This window comes from Leucoraja erinacea, chromosome 7 (assembly GCF_028641065.1).
Source record: "Leucoraja erinacea ecotype New England chromosome 7, Leri_hhj_1, whole genome shotgun sequence".
Taxonomy (NCBI): Eukaryota; Metazoa; Chordata; class Chondrichthyes; order Rajiformes; family Rajidae; genus Leucoraja; species Leucoraja erinaceus.
In genome coordinates this window covers 65964407-65982791 of record NC_073383.1, presented here as the reverse complement: position 1 = coordinate 65982791, position 18385 = coordinate 65964407, and the positions used below count along the sequence as shown (strand labels likewise).

Sequence of the window (18385 nt, the reverse complement as noted above, 5' to 3'; positions counted from 1 at the left end):
ACTTTTTGGGGGGAAATTATTGAGAAATTATTTGCGTATCACAAGCACAAAAGTAAAATAATTTAGCATCTCTATTTTGTGGAGTTTCAAAATGTTTTTAAACACTGTAAAATCTCAATACTCTTCATTGCATTTCTGCATATTTCTTTGCGTGAAAATTCAAAGCAACACACAGGTAGATTGCTTGGAATTCTCCCATGGTAAAAAAAACATAATATTTGATTAATGCAACTAGATATAAATTTCCGGACCTTCTACAATCCCATTGGGTAAAGAAGAATAAATAGTTTTGCACCCAGCTCCAATGGATTAGACAAAAGTTGGCACAACAAGTTTAGATATCAATTACAATGCTTTTGAATTTAGGTCATTCATTTACGGACCACTGTTCCTCTGAAACTGCCAAGTATCCAGGGCAACCAGTATCACAGTGAATGATGTTTTAATCTTTTACATAGTAATGATTTGACTGCACATAAAATAGTGACAGTTTTATATAATTACAAATATTTATGGATTATGTATTTCAAGAAGTTTTGCTTGCCAAAATGGAACCAATAGTATTTTAGTTAGATTCCCCAATGCGCCACTTACTGTCAGCTAGTATTATAATTTAATACCATCAAATTACATCATATCATTGTACTTACTTTGTTTGGGTCATGCGTCAGAAATAAATAGTTGATAATCTTCTACACAAGGGACTACAGTTCCATAGGATCGAAAATGAAAATTGATCATTCATGCAGGATATTTCCAAACGGATTATGTCAACTTTCATTGTTTTATTTGGACAAATTTCAGGACTTCACTTTGGTCCATATCAACATGGTGTGAAAACACTAGCAACATGGTAGAAAAGTGCATGCGCCCGCAATTCAGAAACTGTTTGCAATTCATATTTTCACATCCAAAATAATAATAGAGTTGTATAGGTGAACGTCTATGAAACAGTTAAGACACAAAATGCTGGAGTAATTCAGCGGGATAGGCAGTAAACCATCTTCAGATATGTTGCTTGTCCAGCTGAGTTACTCCAGCCTTTACTCCAAGCTGCTGCTTGTCCAGCTGAGTTACTCCAGCCTTTTGTGTCTATCTTCAGTTTGCAGTTCCTTCCTACACATTTCTATGCAAAAGTTATCAGTAAGATTAAACCCTAAAAGAACATTTTATAAAGCCAGGCAGTAATAGACTGAAAAGGGAAGATTATTTTTCCAAGGTGGATAATGGGCATATTAATTGCACTATTGCAATTCAATCCACAATTTTAAAAACAAAACGTCAACTACAAAGTGGCCAGTAAACCCATTTACATGGTTACTGGCCTATATCTAAATTAGTTTCTTTATACGTATTCAAAAATATTCCTTGTTATTCAGTACAAATCTTCAGTGAGAGTTGGTCTCTATTTCCGTACAAAATAAAAAAACAAGCCCAATATTTTAACTACAGTTTCCTGCCTATATTAATGTTACTTCCGGTTCCAAAAATAATCAAGAAAAGAAAGACAATAGACTAGGAACACTGCAAATGTCAGCTTGACCCTGCATCCCACTGCTCAAGTCCCTGTAACAGGTCTGCACCAATGACACTGTGCAGAAGAGGTCCGCCCAATGATGAAATACCATCTTTAAAATTGCTTCATACCTGGAATGTTGCTAAATGTAAAGTGAGCCTGACTTCCTGTTGCCTCTAACAGATGGAAAATTAACTTTCCTGATGTTTAACCCACCCATCAGTTTGAATCTGAAACCCAGTAAACCTCATTGTACTTGGTGAAAGTTGGAATGGGAGGTGATAAGGTGCCATTTCTGCTCCAGCTATTTATATGAACCCTGGCAAATGTACATGGAAATGATTGTGCTGACCTGATGTTGAAGTGTCTGCAAAAAAGGAGGGGAACATGCCATATTTTGCAACTGATGCTAAAATACAATGTAGGAACAATCCATTGTCATCTGACTTCAGAACAGAATGCAGTAGGTTGGAATGATCCAGGGATCATTCTATACATTATGAAGAAGGGACTCAACCCAAAACAACACTCATTCCTTCTGTCCAGAGATTCTGTCTGTTCTGCTGAGTTACTCCATCTTTTTGTGTCTATATTAAGAGATGCTGCCTAAGTTACTCCAGCATTTTGTGCCTATCTTAGGTTGGAATGAAGGGCGGTTATTCACAGCAGAAGAATGTGGTTCACAGTATCCCACAATAAATTACAAGATGGAAACTGAAAATATAAAAACCCTACAGATGTTGCAAATCTGAAATGAAAGTCCTCAAAGCTCAGCAAGTCAAACAGCATCTGCATACAAAGCCCGTACAGGAGGATATCTGCAGTATGGGCAAGTATTTGGCAAATTAAGTTAAACAAACATACATGTGAGGTAGTTCACATTTGCAGATGGAAGAGAGAGGATGCATTACTTGGAAGGTGCAAGGCCAGCTTGGATGGAGGAATAAAGAGATTTAAAAATTCAAAAAACAGCATTTACAAAAACTAGTGGAAACATTAATTCTGTTTCTCTACCCACAGATGCAGCCTGACCTGTTTTCCAGCATTTTCAGTTTTTGTCACCCATTACTAAAAGTCGGCAAAGTCATTTAAAATAAGCTATTCAAGCGCCCAGGTTTAGTTCAACACAGCTGTAATGAATAATACAGAAGTTTTGCCAAATCTCTATCGTTCTCATGAGAAAAAAAAAATTGCATAAAAAAGCTGTTATGGAGAATTTTAATAGAACGGATGCAGAGGAAATGTTTCCACTAATGGAAATATGATAATTAGCGGCCATCATTGGGAGATAGTAACCAAGAAATCCAATTGGGAATTCTATTTGTGTAAAAGTGAAAACATCTTTTCCAAATAGTAGAGCCAATGTGGAGCTAGCCAGAACAGATGAAGGGAGGATATTTCTAGAAGAGGGAGAGTATAGGACTAGAGGGCACAACTTCAGAATGAAAAGACGCACCTTTAGAATGGAGAATTAGGCATTTCTTTAGGTGTATCTGTGGAATTCATTGCCACAGACAGCAGTGGAGGCCAAATCATTGGGTCTTTTTATATTCTTGAATAGTAAGTACATCAAAGATTATGGGAAAAAAGATAGGAGAATGCGGTTGAGAGGAAAAATAGATGTTCGAATGACAGAGCAGACTCAAAAGGTTGAATGACCTACTTCTGCTCCTATGTCTTATGGTCTAATTTCCAGCTTCTGCAGTTATTCATTTAACATCCATTATGCCAATTGAGGATGAGTTTCATCATAAAACTAAAATTCTTTTTTGATGCAAAACGACAGGTTAAGAGCTTCTTACAAAAGTCCAAATGTATTTTAGGATTGAGTTAAATTCTGCAGCAATCATCAAGTATACTAACTCCACCATTAATGAAGTACTGGAATTTTTGTTGTGGAATTTTTAGTACAAAGCAAATGACTCTTACACTTTCAAAATTTGACATATTTAAAAAATTGCCGCATACATTCCTCAAATGCACAGATGTGTATATGTAGTATATAAACATGTCAACACAATTATGCATACATATTCCATATCTCATCAAAATTCCACATGGTTGCTCAATATGGGGGATTTAATAAGGTCCTCGGTGTTATATAAATCATTTATGTATGATTCTAGAAAGTATAAATATGAATCCCTTTCGTGCCACAAATTCAATTGGAACTTTGGAATGTTGTTGGGGTTCAGATTTCATTGAGAAACAAATGTGGCAAGTATGCATTTGTGGCTGTGCAAAAGAATTTCACTGTGGTGTGCATACATGGCAATTAAGAAACATTGAATAAAAATCTTCAAAAAAACTTTTAAAACTTGTTTGCTTAAATGAAACTAGAAAATGCTGGAAATTCTTAGCAGGTCATACAGCATCAGAAGTTCTGATGAAAACTCATCATCCTGACTCACAGAAATATTTTTGCCTGATGCTGCCTGACAAGATGAGTATTCCCTTCATTTACTGCTTTTATTTCAGATTGTACATTATTACTTTGTAATCACTTATTCTCTTGCCTTGAAAAAGTGATCTGGTTTTTCATCTGCTTGACCATTGTTTTGAGGTCTCATCTATTTCATAGCCATAGACTCATACACTGTGGGAATATGGCCATCGGCCCAACTTGCCCACACCGTCCCACATGTCGCATCTACATGATTCCCACATGCCTGCGTTTGGCCCATATCCCTCTAAACCTATCCCATCCATGTACTTTCAATAGTACCTACCACAACTACTTCCTCCTGCAGCTCGTTCCATATACCCACCACCCTTTGTGTAAAAAAGTTACCCCTCAGGTTCCTATTAAATCTTTCCCCCGTCACCTTAAACCTATGTCTTCTGGTTCTCGATTCCCCAACTTTGGGCAAGAGACTTTGTGCATTTACCCAATCAATTATCCTCACAAATTTGAACACTTCTATCTGATCACTCCTCATCATCCTGTGTTCCAAGGAATAAAGACATAACCTACTCAACCACTCCCATAAGCACAGGCCCTTGAGTCCTGGCAACATCCTCGTCAATTTTCTCTGCACCCTTTCCAGCTTGGCAACATCTTTCTGATTACTTGATGTCCAGCACTGAACACATTACTCTAAATGTGGCCACACCAATATCTTATACTGTATAACTGCGACATGAACCCCCCCCCCCCCCAACTTATACACTCAGTACTCTGACTGATGAAGGCCAAATGGCAGGAAGCCTTTTTGACCACCCTATCTACCTGCAGCGCCACTAATTTCATAAGCTATTTGTCAGCCTTTTGAGTTTCTTATATTGCTGGTTTCCCAACCAGCAAATATTCTAATAGTTGGTGACCATTTAATACATTCACCAGTTGGGGGAAGAAACACTCACCTATACTCTCAATATGAGAAATGCAGACAAACATAACCATTAAATTAAACATGGGCAGTAGTGAATTTCCTTGCAGCAGTCTAAAAGAGAAGGTCTGAACCAGTCCAATCTCTTCTATCCCAATGCGTGGGAAAAATAAAATTCTCTATACGCCTCCCAATTATTTAGAATTTAGGGGCAACAGGCAATTACTGCTAAATTTAGGATAAAGCTTCTGTTGCGATAACAAGAAACTGCAAATGCTGGTTCATACCAAAGATTGACACAAAATGGTGGAGCTACTCAGCAGGTCAGGCAGCATCCCTGGACAACATAGATAGGTGACTTTTCAGGTCAGAACCCTTTGTTACAGGCTTGTCATCCCAATGTCTGCTGCCTGTGTCACAACTTATTGTTCAACAATATCTCCCAATAGGATGCAAAAATCCATGGTCCAAAGAAAACATCTCCAAGGACTACTGGATTCTCCTAGTTGCTAACCACTTTAACTCTTCTTCCCAGTCCTATACAGATCTTTCTGTACTGGGCTTCGTCCATTGCCAGACTGAGGTCACACACATACTCGAAGAATAGCACCTCATATTCCACTTGGACAGCTTACAACCCAATGGTATGATAATCGAATTTTCCAATTTTAGGTAACCACAATCCCCCGCCCCCTTTCTTTCCCTCCCCGATCTCTCCCGTGTGCCCCACCTGGACCTAATGACCCTTCTAGTCCGTGCTGAACACGTATTCTCCCCTAGTCCCATACACCTGCGTTCAGACCATAACCCTACATACCTTTCCCGTCCATATAACTATCCAATTTATTTTTAAATGATAAAAACGAACCTCCCTCCACCACCTCACTGGAAACTCTGTCTATCCCTCTCATCATTTTAAAGACCTGTCCCCCCTTACCTGGCTCCACCCTAACTGCAACCTATTAGTTGCTGAAACCCAGGCAACATTCTAGTAGTAATCCCCTCTGTACTACATTCTGTTGACATCCTTCCTAAATTAGGCGACCAAAATTCACCATACTCCAAACCTCACCAATTCATTCCTTTCTTTTCTGCATCTTCTGTTTCTTTTCATCGCTTTTCATCGCTCTTCTTTGTCCAACTATCAGCCTACCAAACCCCCCCTCAGCGATATCCACCTATTACTTGCCAGGCTTTGTCCTGCCGCTCCACTCTTCCAGCTTTCTTTCCTCCCACCCCCTTACACAATTATTCTAAAGAAGAGTCCCAACCTGAAACACCACCTATCCATGCTTTCCAAAGATACTGCCTGACCCATTGAGTCACCCCAACATTTTGTGTCCTTTTTTTGTAAATCAGCACCTGCTGTTCCTAGTTTCTAACATTCAGCTATAACCTATTATAAAAAAAATAAATCACTCAGTTAATTCAGCATAAAGCCTATTATGTTGGATAGTCTTGTATTGACAAATGAAGTTTACATCTGAAACCACTATCCAACAGCTTTTTGCCATAAAAATGGTTATTTAATGTGTAATTGAATGCAAAATAGGTTGATCTTACTTGTGGGAGATTGTCAGTGACAGGTGATCAGGAAAATACAGTGTGATCAGTTTCATTTCAACATTTCAGTGAAGTTACTCCTGATATTTTCTATTTCTGTTCATTGACCTCATTCTGGGAGTTACCAGTCAAACAAAACCAGAAGGCTCCTATACTCAATTTTGGGTCTTTTCTGAGTTGGTTGGTTTCTCCATTGGCCACATTGGACAGAACTAATTTTTTCCTCATATCACTATGTTCACTTGAGGGGGGGGAAAAAAACTGGCTGCAGTTTCTACTCCCATCAATAGAACTGGGGATGCATGTGCACATACCAGAAAAGATTTGATCTGTGTCCAAATAGATTGCACAGACACAAAAAGCTGGAGTAGCTTAGCGGGTCAGACAGCATTTCTGGAGAAACCAATTCCTTTTCTCCAGAGATGCTGTCTGACTCGCTGAGTTACTCCAGCTTTTTGTGTCCATCTTCGGTTTAAACCAGCATCTGCCGTTCCTTCCTACACAAATAGATTGGATACTTGCATTGCCAAAGTGCATGCACATATTTTAACTGTATTCACTGGATGTCAGAAATCAATGTCACTGCCAGCTTTATCATGCAAACAAACACGAAAGAAGCATGGTCAGAAAGATTTAACACACAAAAAAAGTCTGTATTTATCGCATCCACTGAATATCCTCTGCATTCCTCAGTCGGCGATTTGGAGTCACTGTTCCTAAGTCGGGTGTCCATAGTCACAACAGTTTCTCCCATTAGATCAATACCATCCAGTCTTTGTAGTATACTTAGAGCACAAAATAACATTGCACCCCATCAGCACCTGGGTGCAAATGCCTGATGCTTTTCTTCTATCGTTGGCATCAGATAATGTGTCTGATGCATTTGAAGTGTTGGATCAGATTTGACCTGTGTAGCATCATACCAGCAGAAGAACTGGAAGAGCTGTTGTGATCCAGATTAGGTTCTGCATCCTTATGCTGCCAGATGAAGGCAACCTCTGCTGCTGTTTAACCATAAACACTGCATTTGTGTGGTTTGTTGGCACTTCAATGTTGCAGATCGTCCCTTCACAACAGGAAACGCACTCCTGAAACAAAAAGTATTACCTTCTGATTAAATATTCCACTAAAGTCAGACTCCTCTTCAGTGCAGGCATAGAACACACATTTCGACCTGACTATTGCTAGCATTCTACTTGTGAGCAAATTGTCCCTAGTTTTGCTGACTTTTTTAAGTTTCCTGCAAATTGTAAAGGCACAACACATACATGTTAATACGATTAGTCTGTGCTGGGAAAATACTCGGAATTCAAATTATCTTGCTTTAATTACATTTCTTCAAAATCGGTCAAAGAGCTTGGGGACATTTCTAGAAAAATTCGATTAGGAAAAACAAGATGATCAGTTGGAGAACGTTTTGTAAAAAGGGTCATCATCAGCTGATTGTCTTTTTGTGTGTCTTACCCTTTCAAACTGGGCTTAAATCCAGTTAAAGGGGGGATAAAGTACAGAGAGAAAGCTGAACAATCCATTGCCAATTTGGTCCACCACATTATAAAGGAAATGATAAGAAATCATAAGAGAAAATTCTTTATTACTTAAAACAGGCCAACCAAAGAAAAATGGATGGAGGCGAAAGAAAATTCAGATGCTGGAATCTTGAGCAAAGAACAAAATGCTGGATGAACTAATGTAATCTGTCTGAAGAACAGTCCCGACCTGAAATGCCATCTGTCCATTCCCTCCACAGATGCTGCCTGACCTGCTCAGTTCCCCCAGCATTTTGTATTTTGCTAAAGAGAAAAGGACAATATGAAGAAAGCCTTTTGACTGTGGAGTCTAAGCTAAATACATCTGAGTAATTTCAAACTGGTTTCAAATTTCAGTAGGAAGAGAGTAAAAGCTGTGTCTGATTTGGTAATAGACACAAAAAGCTGGAGTAACTCAGCGGGACAGGCCGCATCTCTGGAGAGAAGGAATGAGTGACATTTCAGGTCGATACCCTTCTTCACACCTGGCAATCAGGTTTGCGTCTGTTTTGGCAATAATTGTCACAGATATAGCTTATGCTAAATATAGAAAATGCTACAATGATGCAAACGAAAGATTTGCTTCTGTAATAAGGGCAAAAAACAAAGAACTTTTCTGTGTGCCAAATAAAAATCATTCAAATTTTTCATACATCAACATTATGAGGTAGAGAACATCAAATCAGCATTAACTTGTAATTTTTTAACACTAAACACCTCTCAATTATTTATGATAGAGTGAACACAACCACCAAATGATCCTGGATGCACATATATTCTAAATTTAATACTAAAATTAGAATATGCAAAAAATCACGACCACTAGCCACATGGAAAGGATCTTCATTGGGTCCCAAAACATCAAACATATTAGATTACAGTTAGGATTGGTTCCAGTTAAATGTGTTTGGATGGGATTAGGAACATATCTCAGCCATAAGTGTCCTTTAAATTGGGTGATAATCTACGAGGACATCAAAAGCATTTTGCTAAAACTTAAAAAACAAAATCTAGGTGGAATGTATTTCCAGCTGCACTTATTTGTTGCATTCCAGTAAACACAAGCAAATCTATTTCTTACATTCAGCTCAAAAAGTCATTCCTTGCATTGAGCTCAAAAATCTGTGTCCAGTGCTGCACAGTGGAAGGGTTTCACTGTTAAAATCAAGGCTTAATTGATATTTTGTGGGTTTAAGATAATCCCATGGCAATATGTAAAGGACTGGGAAAATGTCCAATATTTATCCCCTGAGGCACTTCTAGGGGAGATTATTATTCGTTATTAAATTGCTATCTTTGTAAATTGTTATGCACATATTATCCACCTTGTTGGCTATGATGACAAATCAAAAATGCAGTGATGACAAATCAAAAATATTTTGCTGGCTCTAAAGCAATGTGGGTTGTCATATAATGGTGTGAAAGGTGCTATATAAATCAGGGTTTTCTTTGGTAAAGTAACTGTTGTTTAGTAAAGGCACTATTCTTCAGCAAGGCAATATTGGTTCATAATTCATATTATTCAATATTACATGACTATCCCAGAACTTACCGTATAACCAAATTTTCTGATATGATGGCATCCCACAGAGTGGCATTCTTCCTTTGAAACACACCTCTTTGAAACTGATTCACTCCTGCCACGACTTGTAAATTTGTGCACCGTAAGGCAATACTCTGTGTCTGTGCCATAAAAAGACAACAATGTTGTAAAAGCTCTTTGAAAACATTCTGAAATCCATAAAAACAGAAGGGGAGGTGCTGTCTCTCTATACAAATATTATTCTGTCATAAAATAAGGCGTTTAGTTGCATACACAATTTTAACATTTGGTCCTCTTAGGCAAATAAAGGGGAGGCGGAACCTCAAGAGGTTCAGCAAACACATTACGCTAATAACAGACTAATGGTGTTTCAATTTGACCAAGACACATACCTTAATTCTTTGATCATGACATTCTTTGCATTTTTCACCATAAAGTCTCAATTTTATAAAAGTGGTCTTGTCTCCAGATAATTTTAATCGTAGCATTTTAAAATATAATGGCTAGTTCCAAGAGAGGGACAAGTGTTAGACCATTTCTACTCCAAAGTTAACAGTAGGTTGGGTTCTGTATATTGAACATAGAAAAATACAGCACAGGAACTGGCCCTTCGACCCACAATGTCTGTGCCACGACAAACTCATTTAATTAGCCTGCACATGATCGATATCCCTCCATTCCCTGCATATCCGTGTGCCTACCTAAAAGCCTCTAAAATGCCACTATTGTATCTGCCTCCACCATCACTGCTGGCGGTGCGTTCCAGGCACTCACCACTCTGTGTAAAAAAACTTGTCCCACACATCTCCTTTAAACGATGCCCTCCAGTCTTTGAAATTTCCACCCTGGGAAAAAAAGTTCTGACCTTCTACCTTATCAATGCCTCTCAGAATTTTCTACACTTCCATCAGGTCTCTGCTCAACCTCTGGTAGTCTAGGGAAAACAATTGAAATTTGTCCAACTCTAATGAAGATGAGACCTTAAGATGAGATGGTAAGTTTCTTATTAGAATATTTCCTTCTGAACACATGCTATAAAATTGCACGCGTCCATATTTTCTTCTGAATATTTTATTCATCTTTTCTATAGTTTTGTGGATTTTGCTTATACAGCTGTGTCTGGATAGGGGATTTGCAATGGCTTTTATAGGTTTAGCATTACCAGTAAGCATTGCATAGATGAAGTTAATTGCATGGTTCGGGAGGCCCACCTGTATTATAGAACATTTAGAAATAGTTTCAAAGAGATGTTTTTCAAGGAAGGGATGTCAATGTCATAATGTGGGCTGCGATCACATTAGGAATTTGATTATGCTTTAAGTCCCAGCACAGACACTTTGGGTTAAATGGTCCCTTTCTGTGCTATGGGAAACTAAAAAATAGAAGTAAGAGCAGTCTATTTGGCCCCTTTATACTTTGGTCTTCTTCACCATTCATTAAGACTGTGCCTCGATTCCCTTAATATCTGAAAATCTATTAACGTCTATCTTGATGAAGATTCCCTCATGTCTCCCTCAATCTGATGCTAATGTTCAGCTGAAAGCTGAGGAGGCCGTCAATGGACATTTTTAAGGCAGAGATTGATAGATTCGGGATTGATAGACAGTGACTAGTGGGGTACCGCAAGGCTCAGTGCTGGGACCCCAGCTATTAACGATATATATTAATGATTTGGACGAGGGAATTGAATGCAACATCTCCAAATTTACGGATGACACGGGGGATATGAAGGAAGCTGGGGGGCAGTGTTAGCTGTGTGGAGGATGCTCGGAGGCTGCAAGGTGACTTGGATGGGTTGTGTAAGTGGGAAAATGCATGGCAGATGCAGTATAATGTGGATAAATGTGAGGTTATCCACTTTGGTGGCAAAAACAGGAAAAAGTAGACTATTATCTGAATGGTGGCCGATTAGGAAAGGGGGAGATGCAACGAGACCTGGGTGTCATGGTACACCAGTCATTAAAAGTAGGCATGCAGGTGCAGCAGGCAGTGAAGAAGGCGAATGGTATGTTAGCATTCATAGCAAAAGGATTTGAGTATAGGAGCAGGGAGGTTCTATTGCAGTTGTACAGGGTCTTAGTGAGACCACACCTGGAGTATTGCGTACAGTTTTGGTCTCCTAATCTGAGGAAGGACATTCTTGCCATAGCGGGAGTACATAGAAGGTTCACCACACTGATTCCTGGGATGTCAGGACTTTCATATGAAGAAAGACTGGATAGACTCAGTTTGTACTCGCTAGAATTTAGAAGATTAAGGGGGGATCTTATAGAAACTTACAAAATTCTTAAGGGGTTGTACAGGCTAGATGCAGGAAGATTGTTCCCGATGTTGGGGAAGTCCAGAACAAGGGGTCACAGTTTAAGGAAAAGGGGGAAATCTTTTAGGACCGAGATGAGGAAAACATTTTTCACACAGAGAGTGGTGAATCTCTGGAATGTCTCTGCCACAGAAGGTAGTTGAGGCCAGTTCATTGGCTATATTTAAGAGGGAGTTAGATGTGGCCCTTGTGGCTAAAAGGGTCAGGGGGTATGGAGAGAAGGCAGGTACAGGATACTGAGTTGGATGATCAGCCATGATCATATTGAATGGCGGTGCAGGCTCGAAGGGCCAAATGGCCTACTCCTGCACCTATTTTCTATGTTTCTATGATTAGTAAGGGTATCAGGGGTTATGGGGTGAAGGCAGGTGATTGGGGTTGCGAGGGAAAGATAGATCAGCGCTATTGTATGGCAGAGTAGTCTTGATGGGCTGAATGGCTTAATTCTTCTCCTAGAACTTGTGAACCTATAATGTCTATAACTATTCACCAATGGCAAGGAAAAATATTTCCAAAATATATTGATTCCACAAGGAGCCAGGATTTTTTTTAAACTGAAACAACAGCCATCAGAGGGGCTGCTACCTCACGACACATGCGGCCTAAGTTTGATCCTGATCTCAAGCGCTGTTTGTGTGGAGTTTGCATGTTCTCCCTGTAACCATTTTGGCTTTCCCCAGGTGCTACAGTTTGTTTCCACATGTCAAAGATGTGCGGGTTGGTCCATTAATTGGCCACTGTAAATTGCCACTGGTGTGCAGTGCATGGCAAAATTTGGGAAGAGTTGAAGGGAATTTGGGGAGGATAAAATCATGTTAGTGTTGGATTACTGTAAATGAGTACTGATGCTCAGCTTGGACTCAGTGGGCCGAAGGGCCTGTTTCATTGGTGATTGACTCAAAATCCCGACTGATCTGGTCAGTTTAGTTTAGTTTATTGTCACGTGTACCGAGGTAAAGTGAAAAGCTTTTGTTGCGTGCTAATCAGTCAGCAGAAAGACAATACATGATTATGTTAAATAAACAATTCATTTCTTAAAAAGTTATTAGCCCTTAGATTTATTGTGGATAAGTTCATTTCCAATGTGACTATTATACTTCGGTGTAACCTTCTTGTGTTGTGAAGGCGGGTGACGCGGAGTGTCGTAGCTTGACATGACGGTGACACGGAGTGTCATACAACTTGACCATTTTTAGGGCGATTATGGGCATCAGTCGCTGATGTTCGGAGTCGCCGAAAAAATAGTAAAGTGGGACTGGCCCTTAACTCTGTTTCTTTCTCCTCTGTGCTGCTTTGTCTGCTGGGAGCTTCCAGCATTTTTTGTTGTCATGTTGGATTTCCAACACCTGCAGTTTTGGAATGTGGGTGGACTTCTTCCCTCTGAAGAAGGATCTCGACCCAAAAAACATCACCCATCCTTTTTCTCCAGGGATGCTGCCTGGCCCGCTGAGTTACTCCAGCACTGTGTGTCTATCTTCAGTATTAACCAGTATATGCAGTTTCTTGCTACACACCTGCGGTTTTGCTTTACTCCAGAGTTTTACGAGCAGCTTGTGTGACTCGGTGTCAAGTTTTATTTAATCACATTCTGTGAATTCCTGGGATGTTTTGTTACATCGATGGGATACTTGTTCTTTTGTTGTATGAAGATAACATGTTAAACTTGCTACTACGGAGAACTCTATTGTGGGAAGGGGATCACTGGTCAAGCAGAGAAATCAATTCAAGAATGTGTTCACAGCATCTTTGAAGAAATGCATCATTTTCACTGATTCCTGGGAATCTCTGATCCAAGACTGCTCAAAGTGGAGATGGAGCTTTTGGGATGTCATTGTAGAACAATATAGCACACCAACAGCTCATTCAGCCCACAATGTTGAAACTGGACATGATGCCAAGATAAACTAATCTAATTTGCCTACACATGATCCAATCCCTCCATTCCTCCAAATCTATGCACCTATCTAAAAGCCTCCTAAATGTCACTATCGTATCTGCCTCCACCACCACTCCTGGCAGGTCATTTCAGGCACCCACCATGTTCTGTGTAAAAATATACAGCTACACTTTATATTACAATTTGAGGTCAATATTTTTGTATGGCTCAAACAAATATTCTAACATTTTTCACAGATCATTCAATGCAGTTCTTTAAACATGAAGTGAAATAAAATAAAGGACAAAAGACAGAATCATACTTTTTGGTTCCTGGAATCCAAGATGGTGCCCAGCCCAAGCTGATCACAGAAGTGGATCCGCAATCACGCATTATAATCGTTAAAATCTACAGATTCACTTTATTCCCTTTATCAAGTATCTGTACACTGTGGATGGCTCGATTGTAATTATGTATCCCATTCTCTTCCCACTGACTGGTTAGCTTTTCACTGTACCACGGCACACGTGACAATAAACCAAACTAAACTATTATTCTTTGATTTACATCTGAAATATTATGTAAAATTAAAATATCCAGACATACTGACCGTCTTAACAACTTTCTTCAATTGTTCAAGTAAAACAGTCAACCCTATTGAAAATGTTTGTTTACAAAGAAGCCTTTGGAGTATCCATCACACCATAAGCTGTACATTTGCATGAAAAGCCTAGTGAAATTGACCAACCCCTTCCCTTTGGCCAGAGGGTACTCACTCTGAGGGCACCATTTATCTTCAGCCCATCTGTTACACTCATAATTGTCCAAAGCATTGTTGCAAGTGAAGCACTTAAAGCTCTTTGGAAATGGGGTTGCTGTAAACAGAGAGAAAAGGCTCAGGAAATGGGGAGCAGCTAATCGTTCTATTGAACTGACCAGAAAGGTAAACCACTGCATGAAATAATCAAAGACTTGTTACAGTGTGGAGGAAAGACATTTGGCTTCCTAAATCCACCCAGCTGATTGTACTCCTAGCTATTTAGTCTCAATCCCCACACAGCCCTGAAAATTCAGTCTTTTGCACTGGAATGGTCAGTAAATATTTATAGTATGCAACATAAGTATAAATTGAACAGCATGTACCCAATTCTTACCCACGCACTGTTGGCATCTCATTTGAGAATCTGGAATGCCCAGGAGCTCAAATGTTCAGGAACAGAGGAGATTACAAAAGGTGGTGAACACTGCCAAGTCCATCATGGGCACTGACCTCCCCACCATCAAAGGAATCTATAGGATACACTGCCTCAAAAAGGAGTCCCGGTTCGACCATGATCTCCGGGGTAGTCTGTGTGAAGTTTGCATGTTCTCCCTGTGACTGCGTGGATTTCCTCTGGGTACTCAGGGTCCTCTCCACATCCCACAGACGAGGGGGGCTGCAGGTTAATTGGACTCTATAAATTGTCCCTGGTGTGTTGGGAGTGGTCAGCACAAATTATTATGGGATTTTAAACACGATTTGCATTTATGCCCATTAACTTTCCAATATCCATTCTGCTGCTCTTCAAAGCAATAGCGTCACGCTGGTAATTTGCATGCTGCTTTTGTGCAAGCCTAATTCACCTCAGAATGGCTGACCCAGCTTCAATTGCAAACATGATGACATGCAGGTCAGTGCATTGCAGGTTTCCACCAGTGCATGTAGAAACAACAGCTCTTGGGAGCATCTTGGTATCTTCACTGTTTACTCATGGAGATACTAAGGTGAGAGGGGAAGGATTCAAGGTGAGAGGGGAACGATCTAATAGAAACCTGGGGGGCAACTTTTTCACACAGTGGGTAGTGGGTATATGGAACAAGCTGCCAGAGGAGGTAGTTAAGGCAGGTACTATTTAAAAGATATTTGGACAGGTACATGGATAGGAAATTTTTAGAGGGATATAGGCCAAACGTAGACAGGTGGGACTAGTATAGATGGGGCATTCACCTGCATTTGGCCCATATCCATCTAAACCTTCCCTATCCATTCGCCTGTCCAAGTCATTTAAAAAATATATTTTTATTGTGCCTGCCTCAACCACCTCTTCTGGCAGCTGGTTCCATATACCTACCACCTCTAAATAGCAAAGGTTGCACCTCCAGTTTACATTTTCTTGCCCTTCTCACCTGAAATGCATGTCCTCTTGTTTTTGATCCCCCTAAGCCTCTGTGTATTCACCTCACGATCCTATACATCCCTATTAGATCACCTCCTGGCTTCCTGCGCTCTAAGGAATAAAGTCCTAGCATACCCAGCCTCTGCCTATAACTCAGGCCCACAAGTCCTGGCATCATTCTCGTAAATCTTCTCTACACATTAGTCCTCGGTCTCCTCCATTGTCAGAGTGAGGATATACGCAAATTGGAGGAACAGCATCTTATATTTTAATTAGGCAGTTTACAGACCAGTGGTGTGAATATTGATTTCTCTAACTTCAAGTAACGCCGGCATTCCATCTCTCTTTATCCCTCCACCACCCAAGTCGCACTAGCATCTCGTTTTCATCTAACAAACAGCGAACAATGGCCCGTTTCCTTTATCATTGTTCATTATATCATCGCCTATATCTCTCATTTACCTTATCCCTAACCAGTCTGAAGAAGGGTCTCAAACCTGAAAAGTCACCCATTACTTCTCTCCAGAGATGCTGCCTGTCCCACTGAGTTACTCCAGCTTTTTGTGTCTGTCTTCTCTACACTCTTCCCAGCCTTTGCAATCCGCGGGGGGGAACAAAACCGAACACAATGAATAAAGTGATGATGGGCGGTCACATGAATGATTAACAACATACAGACAGGTCAGATTGACGACGGGTGTCCTTGTGCAGTCGTTAGATTTACTTACGAGACATTGGCGGCATCACGTTATGAAAGTTGACATTTCTGCTGAGGCCACAACCTACGAGAAAGATGAGCAGCTGGAAGGGAACAACTGCTAGAGTTCCAGGCATAGTGTCCGGCAGAATTAAGTATCAACACCAGCTGCACCTAAAGGAACAAGAAAACAGCATTTTAATGGACAAGTTAATTATCCTTAAGGGCCTGTCACACGAGCATGCGACTCCATGCGGCAAGCGCGACCTAAAGGGCCTGTCCCACCAGCATGCGCCTGCATGCGGCAAGCGCGACCTAAAGTGGTCGCTTGAGCCGTACGGCCTCGCGGGGCCGGTCCCACTTCGATCGCCGGAGCCGTATGGAGTTGGGCGGAGCTGGTCCCAACATCCGAAAAACTGACCGTGTTTAAAAATTCCGCGCAGCAACGGCCTGCCGCCCCACAGCCGCCTCGACGCCATGTCACTCACTCGACCTCCACGCGGCACCTGCTTCTGGTTTGGTTGCGCTAGCCACATGCAGGCGCATGCTGGTGGGACAGGCCCTTAACTAACATCTTCAGTTTTCAATAAGAGCGGCCAATGTTTGGTTTAGTTTGTTGATTCACACATGGAGCAGTCTCTATCTTGTAAACTCATTTGCAGTAGAGTCTTTAGTTTAGTTTAATGATACAGCACGGAAACAGGGCCTTCAGCCCACCAAGTCTGCACCAACCAGCAATAGACAATAGACAATAGGTGCCGGAGTAGGCCTTTCACCCCTTTGAGCCAGCACCGCCATTCAATGTGGTCATGGCTGATCATCCCCAATCAATACCCCGTTCCTGTCTTCTCCCCATATCCCCTGACTCCGCTATCTTTAAGAGCCCTATCCAGCTCTCTCTTGAAAGTATCCAGAGAATCGGCCTCCACCGCCCTCTGAGGCAGAGAATTCCACAGACTCACAACTCTCTTGTGAGAAAAAGTGTTTCCTCATCTCCGTTCTAAATGGCTTACCTCTTATTCTTAAACTGTGGCCCCTTGCACTATACACTATCACCCCATACACTGGCACAATCCTACACACTAGGGACAATTTAACATTTTTACTGAAGCCAATTAACCTACAAACCTGTATATCTTTGGAGTGTGGGAGGAAACCGGTGCACCCGGAGACGTGAAGAAATACAAGAGATTCACAAAGCGCGTTGCTTAGGATGGTGCATTTCAATTAGAAACATAGAAAATAGGTGCAGGAGTAGGCCATTCGGCCCTTTGAGCCTGCACCGCCATTCAATATGATCATGGCTGATCATCCAACTCAGTATCCTGTACCTGCCTTCTCTCCATACCCCCTGATCCCTTTAGCCACAAGGGCCACATCTAACTTCCTCTTAAATATAGCCAATGAACTGGCCACAACTACCTTTTGCGGCAGAGAATTCCAGAGATTCACCACTCTCTGTGTGAAAAACGTTTTCCTCATCTCGGTCCTAAAAGATTTCCCCCTTATCCTTAAACTGTGACCCCTTGTTCTGGACTTCCCTAACATCAGGAACAATCTTCCTGCATCTAGCCTGTCCAACCCCTGAAGAATTTTGTAAGTTTCTATAAGATCCCCCCTTAATCTTCTAAATTCTAGTGAGTACAAACCAAGTCTATCCAGTCTTTCTTCATATGAAAGTCCTGACATCCCAGGAATCAGTCTGGTGAACCTTCTTTGTACCCCCTCTATGGCAAGAATGTCTTTCCCCTGTTTCTGATTTCTCCCCATATACTTTGATTCCGTTAGCCCGAAGAGCGATATCTAACTCTCCCTTGAATATAGCCAGTGAATTGGCCTCCACTGCCTTCCGTGGC

At 40.8% G+C, this 18385-nt stretch overlaps 1 protein-coding gene across 5 annotated transcripts in view; it reads right to left on the bottom strand.

Annotated features, from left to right (window-relative positions):
* Positions 1-5997: 5997 nt before the first annotated feature.
* lypd6b (LY6/PLAUR domain containing 6B) overlaps positions 5998-18385 on the bottom strand; it is a 141278-nt gene continuing 128890 nt past the window's right edge. For 3 of the 5 annotated variants that reach the window (XM_055638696.1, XM_055638698.1, XM_055638697.1), the window contains 4 exons: positions 16561-16703; positions 14453-14551; positions 9490-9620; positions 5998-7496 (listed from right to left, as the gene is read on the bottom strand). In XM_055638696.1, the coding sequence (XP_055494671.1) occupies positions 7326-7496; positions 9490-9620; positions 14453-14551; positions 16561-16666 (507 nt within the window). In that variant the 5' untranslated portion in view covers positions 16667-16703 and the 3' untranslated portion in view covers positions 5998-7325. The remainder of the gene's footprint in view (positions 7497-9489; positions 9621-14452; positions 14552-16560; positions 16704-18385) is intronic. The other 2 variants (XM_055638695.1, XM_055638694.1) reach the window with 1 other exon arrangement.